The sequence below is a fragment of the Patagioenas fasciata genome, chromosome 25, assembly GCF_037038585.1.
Source record: "Patagioenas fasciata isolate bPatFas1 chromosome 25, bPatFas1.hap1, whole genome shotgun sequence".
Taxonomy (NCBI): Eukaryota; Metazoa; Chordata; class Aves; order Columbiformes; family Columbidae; genus Patagioenas; species Patagioenas fasciata.
Window position 1 is genome coordinate 1,935,926 of NC_092544.1, and position 23,570 is coordinate 1,959,495.

General features: G+C 50.8%; 2 protein-coding genes and 1 long non-coding RNA gene across 3 annotated transcripts; 2 read left to right on the forward strand and 1 right to left on the reverse strand.

The window, feature by feature from the left end:
• The first annotated feature begins 70 nt into the window (after positions 1 to 70).
• Positions 71 to 14,784, forward strand: MTF1 (metal regulatory transcription factor 1). The gene is made up of 11 exons (XM_065857272.2): positions 71 to 177; positions 380 to 841; positions 4,149 to 4,387; positions 4,766 to 4,897; positions 5,420 to 5,493; positions 5,990 to 6,123; positions 6,912 to 6,989; positions 7,173 to 7,275; positions 7,709 to 8,265; positions 8,798 to 8,864; positions 9,163 to 14,784. Exons 2-11 carry the CDS (start codon positions 428 to 430, stop codon positions 9,549 to 9,551), a joined length of 2,187 nt encoding a protein of 728 aa, XP_065713344.1. The 5' UTR covers positions 71 to 177; positions 380 to 427; the 3' UTR covers positions 9,552 to 14,784.
• A 72-nt stretch (positions 14,785 to 14,856) lies between these two features.
• Positions 14,857 to 15,399, reverse strand: LOC139825634 (uncharacterized). Its single transcript, XR_011735831.1, has 2 exons — positions 15,321 to 15,399; positions 14,857 to 15,248 (listed from the first exon to the last, which is right to left on the reverse strand). It is a non-coding gene; the product is annotated as an uncharacterized lncRNA (long non-coding RNA).
• A 36-nt stretch (positions 15,400 to 15,435) lies between these two features.
• On the forward strand, positions 15,436 to 17,602 carry YRDC (yrdC N6-threonylcarbamoyltransferase domain containing). The gene is made up of 6 exons (XM_065857199.2): positions 15,436 to 15,597; positions 15,718 to 15,913; positions 16,113 to 16,227; positions 16,554 to 16,673; positions 16,849 to 16,991; positions 17,129 to 17,602. The coding sequence occupies exons 1-6, from the start codon at positions 15,459 to 15,461 to the stop codon at positions 17,205 to 17,207; spliced, it is 792 nt and encodes a 263-aa protein (XP_065713271.1). The 5' UTR covers positions 15,436 to 15,458; the 3' UTR covers positions 17,208 to 17,602.
• The last annotated feature ends 5,968 nt before the right edge of the window (positions 17,603 to 23,570 follow it).

Sequence of the window (23,570 nt, forward strand, 5' to 3'; positions counted from 1 at the left end):
CACGGTGCGTTTCCTGCGAGGCCCCGCCCCTTCCCGAGACACCGCCCCTCCCTGAGTCCCCGCGGTGGGCGCGGTGCTCCCGTCGGGCCGTGCGCGGCCGGAAGCGGAAGTGAGTGGTGCTGGTGATCATGGTGCTGCCGGGGTGGGGACGGAGGTGCCGCCGCTGCCGGGAGCTCGGTGAGGGCGGCGGGGCCGGGCGGGCGGGCCGGGGGCGCTGGGAGCCGTTCCGAGCCGCTCTGCTTGGGGCGGCGCGGCCGGGCGGGGGTAGCGCGGCGCTCGGGAGGGAACGCCCGGCCCGGTGCCTCCGCCACCGCCCCGGGGCCGGGCGGGGGGCGCGGGGGCCGGCCCGGTAGAACCGCCTGACCTCCCGGTGTTACAGATGAACCGCTCCGGTGTGACCCCGCGGGATCGCTGTGAGCGCTGAGCCATGGGCGAGAACAGCCCCGACGGCAGCGCGACCTTCTGCGAGGGGGAGGAGGAGGAGCTGGCCCAGGATGGCAACATGATGAGGTTTGGCGACAAAAACGGGCTGGTTTCCTCATCGTCCGGGACGGTGTACGACAGGACGACTGTGCTGATAGAGCAGGACCACAGCGTGCTGGAGGATGATGAGGACGAGGGACAGTGCGGCGATCACTTGCCTTTTCTGCCGGAGGGTCACGAGGAAGGATTTCATTTAATACCAGATCATGAAGGAATGTCCCAGGGTTACGTGCAACACATTATTTCTCCAGATCAGATCCATCTAACAATAAATCCTGGTTCAACTCCTATGCCAAGAAATATCGAAGGAGCAACGCTCACTTTGCAGTCCGAATGCCCAGAAACCAAGCTTAAAGAAGTAAGTAAACATGATGCTGAATTTTATACTACTTCTGAACGTTTTTCACCTGGTTACCTTACATGCTTTGATAATGTGTTTTTCTAAGACTATTTGCTGCGAGGCAGCCGGAAATTTCCCTTGTTCATAAAGCTTCCTGTATAGTGGGGTGAGCTACACGGCATTAAATCTGCTGTTGCTTTAGCAGTAGTGAAACTTTGTGCTGGTAACAGGCGTGTTTCCCACAGTCTCTTGGGCCAGCAGCAAAGCTGCAAGTGTCATCACTTTTCACTCTATATCCTGCTGCTTTCTTCTAAAGCAGCCAGGAAGCGCTTTTTGACACTGAGTAGCACACTAGATAGCAGGAAAACACGTGTTGATGTTAGTAGTGTATGTGATTTTAGTGGTCTTTTATTTTTCTCTTGGTTGGACAATTATTTCCTGAGTTTAGACATAACTAAAGAATATGAACCCTGTTACGCTGTGGTTAACGACGATCTTGAGAAATGCGTGTCCAAGTTACAGGTTAAATTCCGGACTATTGACAGTAGCTGAAGCGTGAAACTTAAAATGTCAAACTTAAAATTACTTGTTGTTTTATTGTGTTGCTCACAGGGAAACCATGAGAAGAAAATAAGGGAAACTTTAGGTTGCAATCTGCTGTGTTTTGAAAGCTTAAGTCATCTTACTTATTTAGAATGGTGATTGCTTTTAATTCTGTTTCCCTAGTGAGTTCCACCTGCACGTGAAGTGATGAGGGTCCGTACAGACTGACTTGGGATTCTGGCTTTTTAGGCACAAAAGCAATGCAAAGTTGCCTGAAATACCAACACAGTGACAACTTTGTGTCTCTTTTTTGGCCCTTCTGAGTTACATAAGGGGTGACCTACAGTGTCTGCGCTGGTATCAGTGGTGCTATGTCAGCCGCTTGTGTAACTGATATTCGGTGTAAGAGAATTGCAGAAATGAGCCCTTGCTTAGAAAGGGAGCTGGTTTGAACTCTCTGAATAATTTAGATTAGCAGGGAACCTTCATTACCGCCCGCGCGGTGGGGGGGAAATGGGGCGGTGGGGAGTCAGCTCCGCAATTAATTATGGAACTTCTGGGCTGACATTTGTTCAATGAGCCCATTTAAGTCTAAGGAACTCCTTTTGCTCAGTTATTATTCATATTAGCAGCTGTTGTATCCTACCTCCTTAGCTGCCAAAATATTTAATTTTCATATGTCAGTCATATCTGCTTTCTTTTCTTTTAGTAGGATAATCAGTGTGCAATCTGCAGTATCTGAGAACAGTGTGTACTCAGTGTTGATGACTGCACATGCAATTAAACTGCTTTGATTTCTGTACCCCCCCCTTTTTAGAAAAAGCTTGTTAGACCTGGAATTTCGTAACGAAATCCTTTATCTGAATTTGTTTTCCATCTCTTGAATTGATTTTCCGGGGGCGGGGGGAGGAGTTACACCATGATTTGAGTGCAGTGGAAATCAGCCATAAGCATATATGACACTTTTGTCCTGCTGTTTCAAATGCTGATAAGTTGTCTGGAGGTGGGGAGGGGAAAGCTCTAGGACCCCCAAACGTTTGGGCTCACCTCTCAAAGTCAGCAGTCCAATTCTGTAGCAGTTCTAACACTTGAGATAACGGTTTTAAAGTGTTAAATTTTTGGGTCAGCCTTAGACATTTTTGAAACAAAAGAGGGGTTTACGCTTCATTAGTTAACTTCCTTTTTTATATTATACTTCTCCCGCTATAATTCTGGCTGTAAGAATCAACGTGACTATAGTCTTCTATTTCAAATTAGTTTTATTTTCGTTCAGCGATGACATGGGAAAAATAGCAACGGAAGGGGAATCTTGTAACCTGCAGATGAGTTAAAGGCAAACTGGGCAGTTGAAGCAGACTTTGGCACAGAGCGTCAGGCTCAGCTTTTGCCAGTCTTGTTGCTTGTTGGGCAGTTAGTTCCAACTTGTACGGTAAATGCTTAACTAAGGCTCCTCCAGCTTCCTCCCCGTGGGGCAGGCAGCGCGTTCCCCTTTGCCAAAAGCAATGGGCCGCGGCCACAGCCTTTGTCGTCCCAGCAGCCGCTGTGTGTACTCTGTGTCCTCTCGCCATCTGCGGGTTTCCTCTCGCTCCACATTGCTTATTGTCGCTGCTGCGTGCTGCTGTGACTCAAGTCTTTAATTGCCAATAGCTGCGTGATGTACTGCATGTAATCAGCGCTCATTTGATGTGCTGATGTGAAAAGGGGATTAAATGCTTTGGTGCTTTACGGAAAGTTCTCTTTTGCTTAGAGCATGGTGGTTGTACTGCTCCTGTCGGCAGTGCCCTGCTCGGAGTAGTTTGTGAAGTAAAGATTTGATCTCTGAGGAAGGGGAATCCTGGCAAGGCCTCTGTGGTAGTTCAGGCCATTAAACCGAAAGTGTTGCTGCCATCTTCCTTTGAACGTGTGCATCGGCAGCTGGGAGCCAAACCTTCATCTATAGCAAATATTCTCCTTTTCTTTCACTTTCTGGATCTAAATGTAGGTGCTCAGAAAGCCTGGCAGACTCCTCAGTGGTTGGTCGGTAGTTCATGCCAGTGTTGAATCGCTCGTGTGTCGCGGGAAGTCCCGTGGAGAACAGCGGGTGATGCAGGATGTGAGCTGCTCGTTTCCAGCTGCACTAAAGCTCTGCCAGGGTCATCGACTGCAGTGCTGGTACAGAAATCGTACTGGATCTGATGATCCCTGGTGAAGATAACGTACCCCTGCTCTTGATAAAAACTGCCTTCTGACCTCGCGCCTGTGTTTTATTGGCCTATGCTCTGTGTTTCGGCTGACTCAACACAACCAAACTTCTTAATCACGTTGGAACTGTGTTATAATGCTTGGATATTTATTGATAACTTTTGGCCGGTTTGAACTATAAATTAAGTGCCAACTGCTCTACAGTGGAATTGCTCTTTCCTTCTCTGTATGGTGCTTCTAACAGTGCTAAGTGACTAGGAAAAAAAATGTGAAGACCTCCAGAATATTCTCCTCCTCAAGTTACTGTTGGTCCTATCATTGAGATCATTTGTTCAACTTAAACACTTGATGGTTTTTGTCTTTTTACTGTCCTCTTTTATTACTATTCTTCTACAATGTTGGCCTGCTTTCCAATGTGTGCCACTCCTCACATAGCACAGCAGAAATATTAAGTTATCTGATAACTGATTGGCCATAACTTTTTTTTTCCTTTGAGGTAAAAATCTGTTCCGTTGTCTTTTGGTGTTTAACTGCAGTTCTACCCTGTTTGAACTCCAGAAATGCTTACTAATTATTAAGTCCGCAGCATTTTGTCTCTCAGGTGAAGAGATACCAGTGCACCTTCGAGGGCTGTCCGCGCACCTACAGCACTGCCGGGAACCTGCGCACTCACCAAAAGACGCACCGTGGGGAATACACTTTTGTCTGCAATCAGGAAGGCTGCGGCAAGGCCTTTCTTACCTCCTACAGCCTCAAAATCCACGTCCGAGTGCACACTAAGGAGAAGCCGTTTGAATGTGACGTGCAGGGCTGCGAAAAGGCGTTCAATACACTGTACAGGTAGGAAAGCGGCTGCTGCTGTTCCACACGTTGCGTCTGCTTTGTGTTTGTGTCTGAACACAATTGTTACGCTTCTGCCAGCTACGGATATTAATATAACGCCCCCAAAATGTGGGAATGCTGTGCCAAGAGTAGGATGACAGAGCCTCTGATGACATACTTAGCTTATTTATGTTACAGTAGCATTGAAGATGGTGCACAAGGATTCGCTTGAGGGCTTCAGAAGCAATATCAATTACTTTGATAAGCTAATTACCTTCAGTTCAAGCTAAACCTTTCATCCTGTCCTGTACATTTGAATGAATGTCTCGCTTGCCTCAGGTAGGGACTGCCTCGTACTACAAGTCATGAGAGGAATTTTTTTGGCGTGCTTTTTAGGTTGAAAGCACATCAGAGGCTTCACACAGGGAAAACATTTAACTGTGAATCGGAAGGCTGCAGTAAATACTTCACAACGCACAGTGACCTGAGGAAGCACATCCGAACACACACAGGAGAAAAGCCATTTCGGTGAGTTGCTGGTCGGCGATTTTCGCTTCTGTGGGACTTATGTGACGGGCCACCTGTGCCAAAAGGTGGCAGTTACTGTCCTGGCTGAAAAGCTGTTCTCAGGAGAAAAAAGCCAAGGCAGCTAGTGTTTGAACGGGTTTGTTCTAGAGCTCCCTCAGGCACCTGGGACAGGGGGTGAAGTGACTACCTTAAAAGACAAGAATAGTCAAGCTGTTTTCTTAAACATAAACGTGTACCGCGATGAACACGTCCTTAAAAACACAGTGCTGTGTCTCTGCTGTGCTGGGATGTTTATTCCATGAATGGGCCCCCACCAAATGCCAACTTCATACTTGAATTTCACCGTCCTGTTCAGAGCCCTGCTGCAGTCTGTGCAGCAGCTGGTGGGAGAGACCCGATTACTGACTCAGATCAGCACCAGACCTGCTGTTCAGAGTCCTGGGACTATTGCAAAGCGTGGTGAGGTTGTAACTAATGCATTGGAGCGGTGTGATGCTGACTCTCGTGTGCTGCCTCATTCAGGTGCGAGCACGACGGCTGTGGGAAGGCTTTTGCTGCAAGCCATCACCTTAAAACACACGTTAGGACACATACTGGTGAGTCCCAAGGGCTTGGTTTTTCTCGAGTTGAGTTTATTCAGTTTCTAGTAACTCTCAGGATCCTAGTATGTATTTATACATACGTATATATGTAATATGTGGGTGACACGAAGCTGCATGGTGCAGTCGATGTGCTGGAGGGAAGGGATTGCACCCAGAGGGACCCTGGCAGGCTGGGGGAGTGGGAACCTCTTCAGGTTCAACAAGGCCAAGTGCAAACTCTGACACCAGGGCAATCCCCAATGTTCCATTTATGCTTGACAGGTCTTTAATTTCACGAGTGTGTTTCACAAATATATCAACAATGATGCATACAAATTAAATTGTGCATTCTTATGTCAGTTCACGTGGTAAAACAGAAGCTTTTATCCGCAAGACTCCCAAGAATCATGAATGCATGAAGTGGCGTTAAACAGTCTTGTTTGTATAGATATTACCACTCTTCTATGTGCTTTAAAAGTGTTTGTAAGTGTGTGTTTTGTGCTGCCTGTAGGGGAGAAACCCTTCTTCTGCCCCAGTAACGGCTGTGAGAAGACTTTCAGCACACAGTACAGTCTCAAGAGCCACATGAAAGGTCACGAGAAAGGCCATTCCTATAACGCACTTCCCAATAACAGCGTCTCTGAGGTGAGTAGCGCTTCTTCCCCATGCTTCTGCGTCAGATGGAGAGAAAACCGTACCTTGGGAAAGAAATTATTTGGTCTGTAGCGTGTTCTAAAGCTGTAACATTTAGGGCTGGGATTTTCAAAGGGAATTGTAACTACCTGGTGCCCCGTTTCCCGTGAAGAAGCCCACGGGTGACAATTCAGTTTCAGTTCTGAAGTTGCTGGTGTTGAAGGTGGCAGCGTCAGGTTTATTCCATATGCTGTGTGTACAGCGTGCGGATAATAAACAGTGTGATCAGTATTTCTGAAGCTTCTAGCATGGCCTTTGGTGTTTCATTTGGAAAAGCTCATCTAAATTTGTCTATTCTTTTAAATCCCATTAAAACGAATGCTTGGGCTACATCTGCTTTGATGACTATGCTGAGTATTGACGCAAATTTATAGGCAGTGTTATATATTATCCTGTTTTCCCTGTGGTTTCTATGTAATAAGTGTGCGAAGTAAAATAAATACTGTTAGGATTTACATTTTTTAATTTTCTATAGATTGATTTGTTCCAGTGCTGACTTAGAATTCTGGGTTATTTAGTTTTTTGGAAGTAATGTAAAAGAGATGTTAAGAATCCTTGATAGCTAAAAAATATCCTTTGCTTAGTAGTATTGCGCCTTAATTTTAGAACTGAGCCTTGGGTCACATACAGGTAAAAATAATTCTGCATAGACAGAATTGTATGGGCTGTAAAAAGTAATTTAAAATGTTTCTGATATGATTTTTTTAATATATAATTCAATTTATTTTTCTTCCTTGCAGGATACAAGCCACTCCCTTTGCCTGAGTGACTTAAGCCTCATATCAACAGATTCGGAATTGCGGGAGAACTCTAATCCGGTGAGTTACTGTCCCGGAACTGCCTCTCCCATGTTGAGTTTGGCCTTATTTCTGACTGTGTGCTTGTCCTGTCAACTAGAACGCAGCAGATTAAATACGTATGGCCGATTACTTCTGTTGCGCTTGTTGAGGCGAATGAGATATAACGTTATCTGACGTCTTGCTCTTTATTTTGTTTGCCAGACACACGGACAGGACCTTAGCACAATCTCACCAGCCAGCATCTTCGAGTCGATGTTTCAGAGCCCGGACCACACTGCGAATCCGGACGACTCTCAGCAGACAGGTACAGCTGTTACCTGCACTGGTTTAGGAGGGCGCTTTTGACAGCTTTTGTGTTGAAACGCTGTATTGACTGAGGGTGTCACACTGGGACACTGGCAGGGAACTGGCCGGGTGTTTGCAGCGTGCCCTCCTACAGTGCTGACACTGATGCTCTTGGACTTTCCACATCAGTGTTGTTCTCAGCTTCCTCTCTATATGCTGATAAAAAGGCTTCTTAGAGCTAATGAGGCTGATCAGCTGGTGTGTGTATTCAGTGTTACTGGCTGCTTGAGTTTAGACCTAGTTTTAGATTTCACAGTCTAGTGTTACACAATTTTGAAGATGTGAAAGTGGCAAAAATCCATCAGCTAGCTGAGAAGTTCCTTGAAAAAGCTGTTCATTCAGATCTTAGGAGAACTGCTGTATTTCTGTTTTTCTTTTGTTTCTTTTGACAGCTGCCTTGATTGAAGGTTTTAACGGCGATGCAGACTCGGTCACTGCTGTCCCGCCTTCTGCAGGAGACTCAGCATCGTTGTCTCTTCCACTCGTCCTGCAGCTCGGCATCCCGGAGCCGTCGCACTCAGCACTACAAGCCTCAGCAGCGCCCGCTGCGCCCTCCTCCATAGGAACCAGCTCACAGCAAGCTGCATTCGGGAATCCTGCAACTGTTTTACAATCCCCAGAAGTGCCTGTTCCTCGCAGCACACAGTTCGCAGCCAGTCACCAAGACTTCCTGCAGCACACTCAGACCCCGCCACAGCCCGTCGTGCAGGGACTTTCGGTGGTTGCTGGGCCACCGGCCCCGACAGCCCCAAGTGCCGCTGAGCCCCTGCCCGCTGTCGTTCAGACTGTGCCTGTCGCGGCCAACCCTGTTCTGACCAGTAATCCAACGATAACCATTACTCCTTCTCCGAACACCGCTATTCTGCAGTCCAGCATTGTCATGGACGAGCAGAACTTACAGTGGATCTTAAATGGTGCCACTGGTTCTCCGCAAAGCCAAGAACAAATGGTGAGTGTATCCAGCGCAGCTTTAAAACAGCTTGAACCGTCCCTCTTCCAACTAGAGTCCTGAAAAGTTTTCTGGGAAAACAGAATGTTTCTGATGCTCCAGTAAATCTGGATCGCTGAGACTTTGTTTTATTTGTAAGAATACTGCTGTCACCTTTAGATTTTCTTAGTTGCAATTGGTCAAGAGTTAATGGCAGTGGGTACAAGCGGTGTGAGCAAGCACAGCAGGTTTTAAGAGTTCAGTCATTCAGTCGTCAAAAACCACGAGCTGTGTTAACAAGCATATATGGGGAGGGTGATTAATGGGGAGGGTGTTTACTCCCCATCTTTAAGACTACAGAAATAATACTCTGAGTTTTAGAATAGCCAGAACATAGCCCAGAACCAAGCTAAATGTTGTATTTTTTTCAATTAGTTTTCCCGTGTGTTCTCCTTGGAATGTGTATACAGCTGTTGCTTTTGATTGCAAATGTTTGGAATTTGAACAATAGAAATTTGATTGGAATTGACTCACTTTTTCTTTTCCTTTAAAGCCACAAGTTCCAAAAGTAGTAGAAAAGGTCTTTTTTACCACTGCGTTACCAGTAGCTGGCAACACAGGTAAGCTTGACACTCATCTTGCATTTCTCTCTTTCTTGTTGTAGTACTGTTAGCTTGCAGTGATTTCATTGCTTGCAGGAGTGTTGAAGACGATCTTTTAATTGTTTTTAATCTTCCTGGGGTTTTAAGTGCAGTTTTTGGTAAGCACTATCCTATTTATCATCTGCGGGAGGTTTTACTCTACTTGAACAAAGTAACAGGTGCAAGGTGCATACAGTCAAATGGAACAGAGATGATCTGTCTCTCCCTGCTATGAAATGATGTTGTTCTGTTGGGTTTGTCTTTGTTTCACCTTCAGGAAACCCTGTTCAGCAGATCGGTCTCAGTGTCCCTGTCATCATTATAAAGCAGGAGGAGGCCTGCCAGTGCCAGTGTGCCTGCCGAGACTCTGCCAAGGACAGAGCCGCCCTCAAGAAGGAATGTCCCTCGCCTGATTCGGAGGCTTTGGAGCAGCCAGCTCCCCCGCTGCCGCCTCAGACCTTTCCTTCCTCTTCCTCTTCCCCTTCCTGCGGGCAGAGCAGGCAGATCGTTAACCCTTCAGACTCCCAGACTGAAACGTTAAGTGCCATGGATGTCTCGGACTTCCTGTCTCTCCAAAGCCCTGAAACCCCATCTAATATAATTCCAATTGAAGCACTACTGCAGGGTGAGGAGGAAATGGGTTTGAACAGCAGCTTCTCTAAGTGAAGATGTTCCAGATTTTCCTTTGCACCTGGAGGGTCAAACCCTTCTCCTTAGAAGCAGAAACTGAAGGATCAGTTATTTTTCCTTCCTCTTTGGAAGTTTTGTGGCTTATTTCTGCTTCACAGATGTCATCGTCACGTCCCAGGTACATCCATCTTTGAGAATCTATCTAAAAAAAAAGAAAAGAAAAAAAAAAAGAAAAAGCTAAGTTATATATGAACTGTTTTGGCTGCACTGTCTGTCACTTTTGCTTGTCATATGTGAACACAGAAGTTAAGGTTACTCATGTGCAAAAAGATTTTTAAAAAGAAAAAGGGGGGTTAGTTTGTCTCCAGTTGCACATCAGTTATGTTTGGGATTAAGGTACTGGCAGTGAGTGGGTCTTTGTTACAACTCCTTGGGTCTATAATTTCTTCTGTCTCTTGTCTGATACTAATCATGCACTATAAGGGGAGCCCAGGAAAGGAATTTGCTGTTGTAGAAAATGGTGTTATTGTAGGAGATGATTTATCTGCCATTTTATTGGGATGCGATTGTCTCATCACCGAGTTGGGAGCTGATACCTGGGTTTGCTTTGTTCTGTAGCTGTTCCTAAAGCTTGCAGGAATGTTGAGGAGTTCCTTTCAGATAGATCTGTTCATTTAATTTCATTAGGACTTAGAAGTGTGGTGGCAGATGCTGCTTCACAACGTGGAGACCCGGTGGGAGCCCCAGCCCAGTGGGGCTCAGGGTCTGTTGTTGGGCTGCGGAGGACGCGGCGAGTCCCCGCTGTGCTCAGGTTGTCCTGCTGCTCTGCTGCTTTCTGTGGTTCTGTTCAGGAACACGTCACCCCCAGAACCCCCGCGACCGTTTAACGAGGAGCGTGGTGCCTTTGCTGGTTACTCTCATCTTTTGTCAAGAACGACTCTAGGAAACTTTTCAAAATGATTCAAGAGAAATTCAGTTGGGATTCAGTGAGTCTGTTCCTTCAGCTGTCCATAAATGCTTCTTTTTTGTCTGTTGAGTTATATAACTTCTGCCTGAATCTGCCTCCAGCCTACTGCAATGCCAGCTTCTTGTGCACGGGGCTATTTCTTGACTAAAATATGTTACACGACGTAGTAGTTTTTCATATCAAACTGAAAGTCTATATTCTAACCTACTCAGGGTAAATAAAACACAAACCCCCCTTCCACCAAAAAGCCTGTAATGTTGCAATAAATGCAGTCTCATTCTAAATGGTTTATTTATGCTGCATTATTTTAAAAGATGTAATTTTATAGTGTTTTATCCATCTTTCTGGCTTGGGCTGTCAGGTTTTTTTTTGTGTTAAAGGAAAGGATATTAAATAGTCTTTATTCAGTTTACAGCGTTGTCATTAGTGAGATACAAAGATAATGACTGTAAGCCAATTAACGTGGAGTGTCTCTGCACTAAATTTAGTAATGCAAACCTCTAGTGGGTAGAGCTCTTTCCCTCTGGATCTGATCAAAGCTGCTCTGTGCACCCGCGGGGGTCCTGTGGGACCCCAGGGCTGCGGGTGACGAGCAGGCGATGAACCCCCCATGCCAACCACTCTGTAGCCTCAGCCCCGCTGCACCGGCCGAGCTGGGTCGGGCTGCAGCGACCTCGTCTGAGTGTGTGTGCATGCAAGAGTCTGCTAACGCGGGAGCGTGCAGATGCCCCTGGAGCTGCGGGTTTTCTCCGATGGGGACAAGGGTACCAGATGTGGCCTGAAACGCGACAGCTGGGGGATTTAGCAGCCTCATCAGAGCCTTTCCATCCTTCAGAGAAGCGTTTTTCCATGCTACCTGTGATTCAGTCCACCTAAAATGCTTTTGGTTGGACCGGAGAGCGCCTTCAGGGACTCTGTTGTGACAGAACTGAGTAAAATCATCTGCCAGAGGCTCTGGAATAGGAAGCTGATTTGGGAGCGTGGAGATCGGCAGCGGCGAGGTGCGTGTGTGCTTTCCGAGCGGGCGGCAGAGCTTCCCCTGCGCTGTTCTCACAGCTGCTGCTTTCTGTTGGTGTGTTTAGGAAAAGCAATGTGCTCCAAGTTTATGCTGACGTCAGGTGCTTTGGGTTTGCCGTCACCCTCTTGTATGTGCATCAGGTGGGCTGCGATTCAGGTGAAACTAATTAGAGCTTGTAACGAGGCAGGAGCAGCGTGATTCTGTGAGCGCACGGGCTGCCGCACCATGGGCTGTGCATCCCACGTGGCTGTGTTGTACAGGTATGTGCTTTAGCTGTTTAGTTGCTGGTCTGCTTTCCGGAGTGTTCCGTGCTGTGCCTGATCCCTGTCACAGGCGTTTTGTGTGTGACGGTCACCGTGCTGGGATGGGAGCGGATCCGCGAGCAGCTGGCGAGAGGGCAGACACAGCACACCCCGGGAGAATGTCCTCTCCTCCTCCCCTCGTGTCCCCAGCATTTATCACAGGCACACTAACATTTTTAATAAAGTGGGGAGTTCCTGCCAGTATAGATCTGCTAGGATGCTGAATTCCAAGGAAAGGCCATGTTGGGTTAATACGCCGGAGCCCCTGCGAGCAGTGTGCCCTCCCTCTGCAAAATCTGCGTCTCACAAACCCATTTAATTATCAGAGAGCAACACCACACTGCTCTGCGTCGCTCTTCTGGAGGTTTTGCTGTTTCGTGGCATGTAGGGATTTGTTACTTACAGTTTCTAGATGATGCAGAAGCTTAAACATGTAGATATGGGTCTAATTCCTGCCAGCGGTGGCTCCACTCCCCAGGCAGTGGCCCAGGCAAGCAGACCTGACACGCAGTTGAAGGCTGGAGAAGTTGCTTTTCATGCTTGTAGATGGTAGAGGGGCGGAAAATCTGCACTGTTTAAATGCTGGTACTGAATTATATAGGACAAAGTACGAATTGGGCACTTCTGAAATGCTGGCTGTGTCCAGAAAGGCTAGTTCGCAGAACCTCATACTGGTATCTAAAATGCACTTTAGGTTATTTTATCTTTAACCCAATTGCTGCAATTTCTTTTGTATATACTTTCACAAAGTTTATTTTTGCTCTGAGTAAAAGTGAACAGGGGTGTGCAAAGATGAGCGCTTAACTTGGTGCAATACTTGTAGCTACAGATCCTTGTCCCGCGTGGTCAGTCTGTCTGTCTAACGGAGTAAATCTAGTAACAAGCTCAGCGATGTTCTGCCCTCCCCGTCTGCACCCCGGAGAATTATGCACCATTAGCAAACGTCCGATCTATGCAAATACTCACTGAGAGCACTGTGCTTTCGCCGGCCTTTCCTCTCGCGCTTTCTGGCGGCTGCTTGTCACTGCAGTGGGACAGGGCTGTGATCTGGTGTGTGTGTCCTGTCGCTGCAGTGGGACACGGCTGTGATCTGGTGCGTGTGTCCTGTCGCTGCGATGGGACACGGCTGTGATCTGGTGTGTGTGTCCTGTCGCTGCGATGGGACACGGCTGTGATCTGGTGTGTGTGTCCTGTCGCTGCAGTGGGACACGGCTGTGATCTGGTGTGTGTGTCCTGTCGCTGCGGTGGGACACGGCTGTGATCTGGTGTGTGTGTCCTGTCGCTGCGGTGGGACACGGCTGTGATCTGGTGCGTGTGTCCTGTCGCTGTGGCGGGACATGGCTGTGACCTGGTGTGTGTGTCCTGTCGCTGTGGCGGGACACGGCTGTGACCTGGTGTGTGTCCCCCTCGTCCCCTGCTCTGTTCTGCCACACCAGGACCCCCAGGAGTGACGAGCTGCTCTGAACAGGCATGTTGCACCTTGGAAATGTGTCTTTGAGATCAGTTTTGATGTCATGTTACCTGCCTTACTTCATGCACCTGCAGCAACATTGTCGAAGCGTTTACAGTACTTTTCCCACACCAGTTTTAGATAAGGCTGCGAGGAGGAGCTGGGAAGGGGCCGGTGGGGCTTAGGCACCACTGACCTTGGAGCTGAGTGGGGCTGAGCAGCTGTTCCTGCTCGGGGAGCGCAGCTGCAATGAGGGGCAGCCAGGTCTGTGATGTGGAGCAGGCGGGATCTTGGTGTCGCATTCTCTGTTCGGCTGTGAGACCGCGGGCGAGTCCCCAAACCGCTGCGGGTCCTCCCTGGAAAAGGGGCGGTGAAGCCGCTTTGTAACGCGCTTGGAAATCTGTCGGCTTTAGGGATCTGGCCTGGCTGGGCAGAACTGTTAGAGTCAGTTTGGACTGTAAGGCAAAAAATAAAAGGCATGTCTTTAATAAACCCTACAAATTTCTGATTGCATAGTTTTTAATTGCTACACTATTTTTTCCATAACATATTTTGGAAACAACGTCAAGTTTTTATAAATGTTACCTGTAGTTGATACTCATGGACAGGGCTGAACTTTTAACTTTTTTGCGTCTTGTCTGGATATCTCTCCTCTGTTCTAGAAGTTGGATTCTGTGTCTGCACTGAGAAATGCAAATTAAACTGGATATTTATGTAGTAGTGTACATAGTCGACGTGTGTGTGTTCTCAGAACTAGTTTAAAACAATCCCACACCATGCTTCGGGTGGTGTGCAAGCTGGCCAAAATTTGGTTCATTATGCAGTGTACACTTTCTCAAGAAAAAAAACAACAAAAAAGCAGTTTCTACTTTTTCTTACAAGAAATTTTTTTCATAGGATCTTTTTCAGCAAAATCAAGGGTGTGTCTTTGCAGAACCGTAGTTCCAGTAGCTGGTCTTTCTTGCTGTGTGGCTTTGTGTCCGTCCTCTTGCTTTCTGTCTGACCCTCGCTTGCAGAGTTGCGGGTGCAGTTGTAGTTGCCACGGGCCAGCGCAGTGCAGGGACAGCGGGGACAGGGACGCGGGCACAGCAGCCCCAGTGGCGCCCCAGGGAGGCCGGGGACCCCCAGGTGTCTGTGCTGCTTTTGGGTGGGGAGCCGGGCAATGGGCTTGGAGATGACAAAACAAAAGGAACCCTGGTTTTTCAAGAGTGTGTGTGTGGTGTTAAAGGAATTTATTTAACTATGAAACATGGGAACAAATGTGCTTACATTGAGCAATGTGAATATGTTAGTTACAGGTACAGTACTTCCAAAGGAAGAGCATCTCCAAAACCCAAAAAAAAAAAGAGTAAATATGAATTTGTATTTTTTGAAGAATGTAAAATGTGAAATAATGGTGTTTGCTTAATTGCTCATTTTGTATGAAGTTAATATTGTACTTTGAAATATCTGCAAAGAAGTGGAAATTAACTTTTTTTGGAATTGAAAGCAATATTAATACTAATGGAATCCTAATTAAATGCTTATTTAAACATGGTGTTATGATAGTCTTTCCTCAGAGTATTTATAAATTATTTGGGAGATAAGCGTGAGGATCCTTCCCCTCCATGTAGACGCAGACTAAGCCAAAGTTGCTTTATTGTAAAGTGCAAATTTGGTGAGATAAGGTATCAGTGCAACAAGAGAGAGCCAAGGCCAAGGCCACAGCTGGGGAGTCCCTGGTGCTCGGCGGTTCCTCGGGCTGCGGGTTCCCCGGCACCACCGGCGGGGCTGCGACCGAGCCTGGAGCGCAGCGGAGACCGTCGGTCCTCCCGGCTCCGGCCCCTCAGGGCTGCGCGGCCCCCGAACCCCCGGGCGCGGAGCTGTCCCCGGCCGGGCCGCTGCGCAGGGCGGCCCGCAGCGCGGCCATCTCCGCCGTCAGCTGCTCGCAGGCGGCGATGCGGGCGCGGAGCTGCCGCTGCCGGGCCTCCAGCAGCCTCCGCACGTCCGGCTGCGCCTGCGGGGGGACAGCGGTCACGGGCGGTGCCGCGGGCCGCGCCCCCCGGTTCCCCCGTCCCCCGGTACCCACCGCCCGTTCCCCCGCGGGTCCCGCCGCCGCCTCCATCCCGGTCCTGCCCGCCCTGCGTCGCCACGGCAACGGCCCGTTCGCCACGCCCCCGGATGTGCGCCACGGCCCCGCCCTCTCCGGCCCGGAAGCGGCTGTCGCATGCACAGCGTGCGTCGGGCGGCGGTGGAGGCGCTGGCTCGGGCCGGGGAGGACGCGCCGGGAACGGGCCCGGGGCTGGGCCGCGCTGCCGCCCGCCTGCTGCCGCTGCCCGGCGGAGCGGCCCGGCCCGACCACACAGGTACGTGCGGGGAGGAGGCGGCGGTGCGGGTGCCGTGGGGTCGCGGTGGGTTGAGCCGGGACCGGCGGTGCTGGGACCGGGGGTCCCGGGCCGCCCCGCTGACCCGCCACTCTCGGGCAGGCTGGAGCGATGCGGTGGCGGCCGCCGCCGGGGCCCTGCGGGCGGGCGGGCTGGTGGCGGTGCCCACAGACACGGTGTACGGCGTGGCGGGGCTGGCCCAGGACTCCGGCGCCGTGCGGAGCATCTACAGCCTGAAGGGGCGGAACGGGAGGAAGCCGCTGGCGATCTGCCTGGGGGACGTGGAGCGGCTGTACAGGTCGGTGTGAGCTCCGGGAACCGGGGGGGTTCCTGCCCGGCCCCACCGACCGTGTGTGAGTGGCTGCCCGGGGCCCCAGCGCGGCTGCCGCGGGGGCCGTGCTGCCGGTGCTCGGTGTGTCCGTGGGGAGAGTGGCCCCTTCCCTGCGGCCCGGGGGAGGCTGCGCAGCCGCCTCTAACACGCTCCTCTCACCGTGCAGGTACTGCCAGGTGAACGTGCCAGACGAGCTACTGCGGGACCTGCTCCCAGGGCCGGTGACCCTGGTCTTAAAGCGTTCAGAAGAACTAAATAAGGACCTGAATCCTTTCACATCGGTAGGTGCAGGACACATCTCTCTGTTTTTGAGGAACAATGTGGTATTTTCATGCTTCTGCTCTACTGGTTTTTGTTGTAACGTATGGTCACTGTGCTCAGCAGCGAGTGGTGTCTTCCCTGTGCTGTTGTGCTCCCCGTGACTTATGTGAACACGACAGCCCAACGTTAGGGGTTGTCTTATGAAGACGCGTCTCTCACGTTGCCAGTTCAGCGAGTGCTGGCATATTGATGCTCTGGAGTATCAGCTTTAAGTCCGGGGGCTTTAGGCAACGCGAGGTTAAAGACGGTCACGGTGTGTAACACTGTGTTCTCTTCTTCCCCACAGCTGGTGGGTGTTCGGATCCCAAACCACCCTTTCATTAGGGAGTTGGCCCGAGCTTGCCCTGGACCACTGGCCCTGACGAGCGCCAACATCAGCTGTCAGGCCAGCACGCTGACGGTTTCGGTAAGGCTGGGTTTGCCGCTGAGCGATGTTACTGCGGCAGTCTGTCGGAGAACCAGGCTCTCAAACTGGGAGCCAGCTCTAACGATAAAACGTTAATTTCTCAGCTATTGTATTTTTTAAAATTGTATAATCTGTACTTGAAGCAGCCTGCAGACTCTTATCTACATCTCCTCAGGAATTCCAAGAGCTGTGGCCTCAGCTGTCCTTAATCATCGACGGAGGCCCCATAGGGGACATGCAGAGCCCCGAGTGTCGCTTGGGGTCGACTGTGGTTGACTTGTCCGTGTCGGGGAAGTTCACCATCATTCGTCCTGGCTGGTGAGCACTGCTCAACGTCACTGCGGCTTTGTTCTTGATTCAAAACGCAGTACTGCGTCTGGTTGATTAGTCTGTCCTGGAAAATGCAATTTAATCCATTAAAACCCTTTTTCTGATGCTTCTGTTTCACCCCACAGTGCACTGACATCTACGGTTGAAATCCTGAGGCAGAAGTACGGCTTGATACCAGAACCGGCTGGAGAGCCGGGGCACTGAGGAGGCTGTGGAGCTGGGCACCGTGTGCCCGCGCGGTCGGGAGATGGGTATTCGTGGCTGCTTTTAGTAAGGTCAATGCGATATGTTGAGGTTATAAACAAATTATTATACAGAAGTATGTTTTTTTATGAGTGTAAGGAGTGATAGCCCAGGCCAGTGAGAATGGTATCTCGGGCTGGAAAACCACCCCCGTATGTATGGTGTGTGAATGAGTGGGTCGGAATGGCGCCCGCAGGTTACGTGTGAGAACGTGACTGAAAACAGTCACAAGACAAGTCACTGTGTGTTTGGAATAACGTTTTCTTGGTCCAGGCCTGTATCTGTAAACCTATGAGTTGAGAACTGTTAATTAAAGAGGGCTCAGCGCGGCCTGGCTCTGCTCTCGTTGTTAACAAGAGCTCTGTGTCTCTGTGTGGCCGCATGTCTGTACGCGTCGTTCTCGTCACCGCACCTGGTGCCGCTGTGACCGGGTGCTGCTGCGGCACCTTTGTGTGCTTGGGCTTCTGGGATCCCCGTAACGAGTCCCACCTGCATCTGGCAAAGAGGTTTGGCAAAGCTCTCGCATTGCTCGTGCACCAGCCCTGCTCTGGGGTGACACCCGCCCCTCTCTGGGGACAGCAGCCTCACCTGCAGCAGCTGTTCCACGTCCTGCTCCCGCTCTATTCACTCTTCACCATACGTGGCTGCCACAAGCAGCACAGAGCCAGTTCTGAAAGAGCAGCAAGAAACATCCCCCTGCGCAGGTGAGCTCGTGTTTGTCCTCTGTCTCGTTTGTGTGTAGGGGACAAGTGCTGCCGGAGCCTGAGCTCTGCACGCATGGGACTTGCTCTGACAATCCTCCATCCCTCTCACGGGCTGTCATCTGCTGGCGAAGGGGACACGTTTTAATCTCATTTTGTAGGTGCAGTGGGTGTTGTGCTGAGCCAGCGGTGCTGTGTCCACAGGCTTTTTCCGAGTGATTTCTTTCATTTACTTATGCAACGGATGCTGCTGTGGTGACCTCGCGTGGGCAGCCCCTCGCGGCTGAGTGCCAGCAGGGCTCAATACTGCTGCTTTTTGATGGACACTTCTAAATCGCTCTGTTCAGCCCGTCATCCCACAACTATCTGCTGTCATTTTCTCTCAAATCACTGCCTTCAGGCGACTGGCAGAGGTCAGGCTGCGGGGGGGATGCTCCAGGGAGGAGGGAAGAGCTTTCTGTTTCTGTTCCTGGTGCCAAGGACAAGGGTACTGGACAGGAATCTGCAAACCAGTCAATGTGCTGTCACTCTTCTCCCTCTGCGAGTTCACTGCCTCTAGAAACTGCCTCTCAGGCTTAATTTGTAAACTAGGAGCTGAAGGCTGGGCAGAACTGGATAAGTAAAAGCTATTTGGACGCGATGAGCAGGGGTGCGTGGTGTAGGGGTTGGTACATACGGTTGCTTAAGCGCATTAATAACCATGTGCCGCGCAGGGGCCGCGCCGTGGCGCAGATGGCAGCAGCGTGCCGGGCTGGCAGGACGCGGTGCTGCTCTCCTGCCCACACGGGTGGTTTTCCCAGCGTCTGAGTGCCAGGGAGGGGTTATGTGTCTTTATTGCTCCATGAGCAGCTGTCACAGTCGCTGCTAATGAACTGTGATACACACAGAGCTGACCCCCAAATGATGTCTTCACAAAAACCGCCTGTCTGCGGAGCTGCTGCTGTGCCGGCTCAGGAGCAGCTGGCGGGTGAGTTGCTGTCAGCCCCAGACTGAGCGTGCGGGGTCTGCGGGTGCTTCCCCTCGCCCAGCCTCTGCTCTCACCTCCTCTTTCCAAACTGGAAATCCTGCAGGACAGAGGCACCGGGGGAAATAAAGGCAGGATCGTTGCCCTCCACCCTCCCGCAGTGCTGCTGGGTGCTCCATACAGGGGTGCCACTGGGGGGGGTAGGCGTTGTTGGGGTTCACAGGGACATCTCAGCACAGCAAGCGATTTCCCCGCTGCTGCTGCTCCCTCTGTTTGCACGGTGAGCTTCCCCCGCGCCTCGTCCCCCAGCTCATCAGCTATTCATTGATCTCCGCCGGGCTCCTCCAGCGCTCATTCATCACTCTCGCGTCCGCCATCCACTTTCCAAATGTTTCCTATTTTTCCGGTGATGTATTTCTCTGTTCAGACAAGCTAATCCTGCGCCATCAATAACCGGGGTGCAGCTGCACTCCTGACCTGGTGAGCGCTGGAACGCTGCAGGCTGGCTGCTGAGGATGTGCTCATAGCCGCTGGGACGTGCTGACCGGACAAACGGCTCCTGCTGGAGCGCAGTCGCCTTTCTACATCTTGTAGGTGGAACCATAAACACCCTCACGAGCCGATTGACGGGGGCAGCACAGATCAGGGTGACTCTTGTGTTCGCAGCCCTTCTGGAAATCACATTGGCATGAGCGCTCAGAGCAGGGAAGATGTGGTTTGCATTTTAATTAGCCCTCGCCCTCCAAATAAAAATGAATCTTTAGAACCTCATTAGCAGAGCCACTTCAAGCTGGTACAGCGACAATTCAAATGAGCAGCACCAGGGCTCAGTTCGTGCTGGTGTCATAGGCAAAGCTGCTGAGTGTCCGACCCCTCCTGTCCCCGTGAAGCCATCGGGGAAGGACACGCTCAGGGGTTTGTGTTTGGAGGCCTTGGCCGAGTGACCGGGTCTGTCTGATGTGCGGCATTTGCTGGGTAACTCTTGCTTCTCAGCTGATCTTTTCTGCCCTACTGAGTGCTTCCCATGCACAATGTCATCCTTGCTGCTGCGGTTGGTGACTGAAAGCCTGTGGCTTTTCATACCCTCTGCATGGCAGAGGTGGCTGTGCTGAGAACTCACAGCTGCTGGAGTTAGAACACCCCTTGTTGTGGAATTTTGGGTTTCCTTTGGAGTGCTGTAGGAAGCGGGACATAAATGAGAGTAGCCCAGGAATAACTCTCATTATGGGAAGGTGCCTCAGAGAATGCATTTAATTGCTTTAATATTTTTTTAACGTATTTTTCCCTGAGATCCCGCTGGTCCCAGCGGGAAGGACGTTTCCTCCATCACCACAGATATCTGCAATGCCACTTCTAAATGCCCTCGCTCTGCTTCACAATACAGGGCAATGAAAACCAGGCCTGGGCTAATTAAGCTGGAAACATAACATTGCAATTTGTAGCTGATTAAATCTTTCAAACAATGTTTATGTTAATCTCCTGATTTCTTTTCTTATAATGCTGTGACTGGGAGATAGTCCAGCGCAGGGAGACACGTCCAGATGGAGCAGAGGCCGCGGTGCCAGGTGCTTGAAGCTGAGAGTGAGGATTTGTCACTCGTGGTGGCAGCCAGGAGAGGTGATGGTGTCCATGCAGGCCGTTTTGGTACATAGAGGGGGCTGCTGAGCTGCAGGTCTTGCTTGTGCTGCAGGAACCAGTCTGCCTGTAGCAGGATGGAGGTGTGGAACAGCGCATGGGAAGCGGCATCCGTGAAACTGGGGCTTTTCCACCTTTTGCACACACTCTGAGTCAGGGCTTTGCTGTGGCGCGAGGAGGCTGCTGGTAAACGCTCCTTTGGGTTTGTCTCTAGGGATTGGAGGTGTCTGTTGCAAAAACACCGTTTCCTTTTACATGCCGCACACGCGTATCTGTTCGTGCTGCCCTCCAGCCCTCCTCGCAGCTGCAGGGCTGGCAGGATGCCTGGCACGTCTCCACAGGATGCTGAGTTAGGGGATTAGTTTGCAGAAGCAGAGACGATAGAGACAGAAGGGACCTCGGGGCCATCTGGAGAGTTCCCTTCCCCAGACAGCGCTCCCTCTCCCGAGTCACTCAGACGCATTTGTCAGATTTGCTCTCAGCTCCCTTTTCCGAAGGAAATTCCACTTGGCTGCTGCTCATCTTCTTCCTCTTTAACAGGTCCTTAAAACAATGTTTGTTGGGACTGGGAGTTTTCAGGGGCTTAGGGGTGATCTGGTCTGTGTGTGCCCATCTCTTCTCTCCCTCTTTCAAACAGGCTGTGATTTACCCTTTGGCTGCGGATGAGTCCCTGGGGAAGGGACTGGCAGTGCAGGCTGAGGTGGGGATGGGACAGGGGACGAGGGTCCTGGGGGTGTCACCAGAGCCGGGTGGACAGCGATGGACAACCCGTGCAGGGAGGAGAGCTGCAGAGGTCAAGGGGTTTTCACTGCGGAATTGTTAAATTAACTATTCATTTAATTATACTTTGATTAAATTAGATCCTTTTCTTTTTTTTTTAATTTCACCAGCAAATGATTCTCTGCATAATTAATGCCGGCTGATTCTGCTAATTTGCTGAGGGGACGGAGGTTGCGGGAGCAGCCGGAGCCACGTGCTGGCTCCCGGAGCTGGTGCTGCCCCGCAGGGGAGGGGTCCCCAAGAACCGCTGTCCCTGGGGTGTCCAGGACCGGGGAATCACTGGATCCATCCCATCTTTGCAGCAAAGTGATCGATTTCTGTTCATGACCCCACTCCCCGTTGACTCTGCCCACGCACAGCGTGCTGCTGCAGCTCCATCAAGGGCAATGACTTCGTTACGCTGTGACACAACCTTCATGTAATTGCTCGTTATGATGAGATTTGGGGGGAGCGGGTGGTCCCGAGCATGCAGGAGCTCGCTACCTGATCAGGGCTGTCACCAGACCCTGCTTATTCTTGGGGACAAACCGCAAAGTGTCCCCTGCTTCTCAGGGCCACGCGGGAGCGCGCGGAGCTGTTGTACTGTGGGCCGGGCTGACGAGCTGTCTCCTGCTGAGAGACAAATTTAGTTAACCTTAGATTAATCAGGAGAACGGGAGATTCTTCTCCGAAACGCTGTCGTTCAAACCGTTGCACCTGAAATTATCCCTGCTAGAAATCAGGTGGCGAGAGCAATTAATTCCCTGTGCTCCCATGTTAATTCTGCAGCCACTTGGGTCCAGTGTGTCCAGCAATGGCTCTGGGCAGGGAGCCCTGGGACAGGCTGCCTTGTCCCCCTGCTTTCTGCATAGCTGACCATTGGAACATAATCAGTTTTTTTCCCCTTGGTGAGTAGTCGTGTCCTTTAAATACCCCCTCAGGCTCTGACCAGCCCCCCGAGGCGTGGACGGGTGTCTGAGGGGAAAAGAAGCAGCGAATCCAGTGGGATTTGGGCTTTTAATCGTGAGATATCATCTTTTAAAAACTGCAGTGTGAGCAGGACAATGGGTTTAATTATTCTGAGCGTGTTTGGCCAAAATCCTGTGCCAAGAGGTCCCATCCCCTGCTCCTGCAGCCAGGATGGTGCCGGGCGGCTCGGCCGAGATGAGCGTGGGGTGCAGGGACCGCGTGGGCTCCGCTTGTGCCTGCCGTGCTTAACGCTGCCGCGAATAACCTCTTAGAAATGATTCCAATTAGGCTAGCACATCTCTTTGTAATCTGGATCCCTGTTGTGCTGTCAGACTCAATTCAAATTTAATTTGCAGAAGGTGTATGTCGGGTAGCTTTTTTTACTTGGCACAGAACTGTGAGGAAGATAACATCGGTGGAAAAAATAATACAAGTTCATATTCTTCTTACCTTAAGGAAGGAAAAGAGGTGCCAGAAAACTTAGCCAAATTTGCATTTTAATGGGAAATGTTACAAGTGCCTGCTCCGGGAGACACAAATTGCTTTCTGGATGGGACCCTGACTTTATACCAAGGTGCAGGGAATTAAATTGAGCAGCCTCTGATGAGATGAAAGGAATAAGTAGAAACACAAGCCAGACGTGAGGATGGGGCGAGCGCTGGTGGTGGTGGCAGCCACTCGTCCCCACCGCGACGGGGGACACGGGCAGGTGGGACGGATGGACAGATGGACGGACGCAGCTGGGGGTGTTGTGCTGGGGGCTGTTTGCAGTAAAACCCCTGTGTTTGACACCCGAGTTACCCCTGCTCTGCCCCCGTCTCTGATGGTTCGTGGTGCGGCAGCTCGGGCTGATGGGCTCCGGCAGCGGCTCCGCGATGCCAGCGCGCTGGCCCAGACCTTCCCGCGGGGACAAAAGCTGCGCCCGGGAGAAGCTGCTGTTAATTTATCAGCATCTTCAAGCTCTTTGAAGATGAAAACACGGCGCTGTGCTGCTGAGTCTTATCTCTGGCAGTGCCTGTCACCTGCAGCCCTTCCTGGTGCGCTCTTGAGCACGGGAAGAGTCTGTGGAGCCGCAGGGATGGACTCGGGATGTGTTTTGTGTCTCGTGCCTCCCGCAGCTCTGCTGGGCTGGGGCACCGAGCGGCTTCTGCAGCTGCTGTGCTGCTGTCTCAGCCTTGCACTTGCAACAAGAGGATCTGTGAGCTTTTCTTAACATCTCTGTGTTCCTGGAGTGTCCCACTGCTGCTGGGATGTCCCAGCGGTCCCCAGCCTGGTCCCTGCTCCTCTCTTTGTGTG

Excerpts from the sequence above, each read along its gene's own strand:
- YRDC (XM_065857199.2), top strand. The coding sequence starts at position 15,459 with ATGCACAGCGTGCGTCGGGCGGCGGTGGAGGCGCTGGCTCGGGCCGGG. Across the intron at positions 16,228-16,553 it reads ACCTGAATCCTTTCACATCG|CTGGTGGGTGTTCGGATCCC; the intron begins GTAGGTGCAGGA and ends TCTTCCCCACAG. Across the intron at positions 16,992-17,128 it reads ACCATCATTCGTCCTGGCTG|TGCACTGACATCTACGGTTG; the intron begins GTGAGCACTGCT and ends TTCACCCCACAG.
- MTF1 (XM_065857272.2), top strand. The coding sequence starts at position 428 with ATGGGCGAGAACAGCCCCGACGGCAGCGCGACCTTCTGCGAGGGGGAG. Across the intron at positions 4,388-4,765 it reads GCGTTCAATACACTGTACAG|GTTGAAAGCACATCAGAGGC; the intron begins GTAGGAAAGCGG and ends CGTGCTTTTTAG. Across the intron at positions 6,124-6,911 it reads CCAATAACAGCGTCTCTGAG|GATACAAGCCACTCCCTTTG; the intron begins GTGAGTAGCGCT and ends TCTTCCTTGCAG.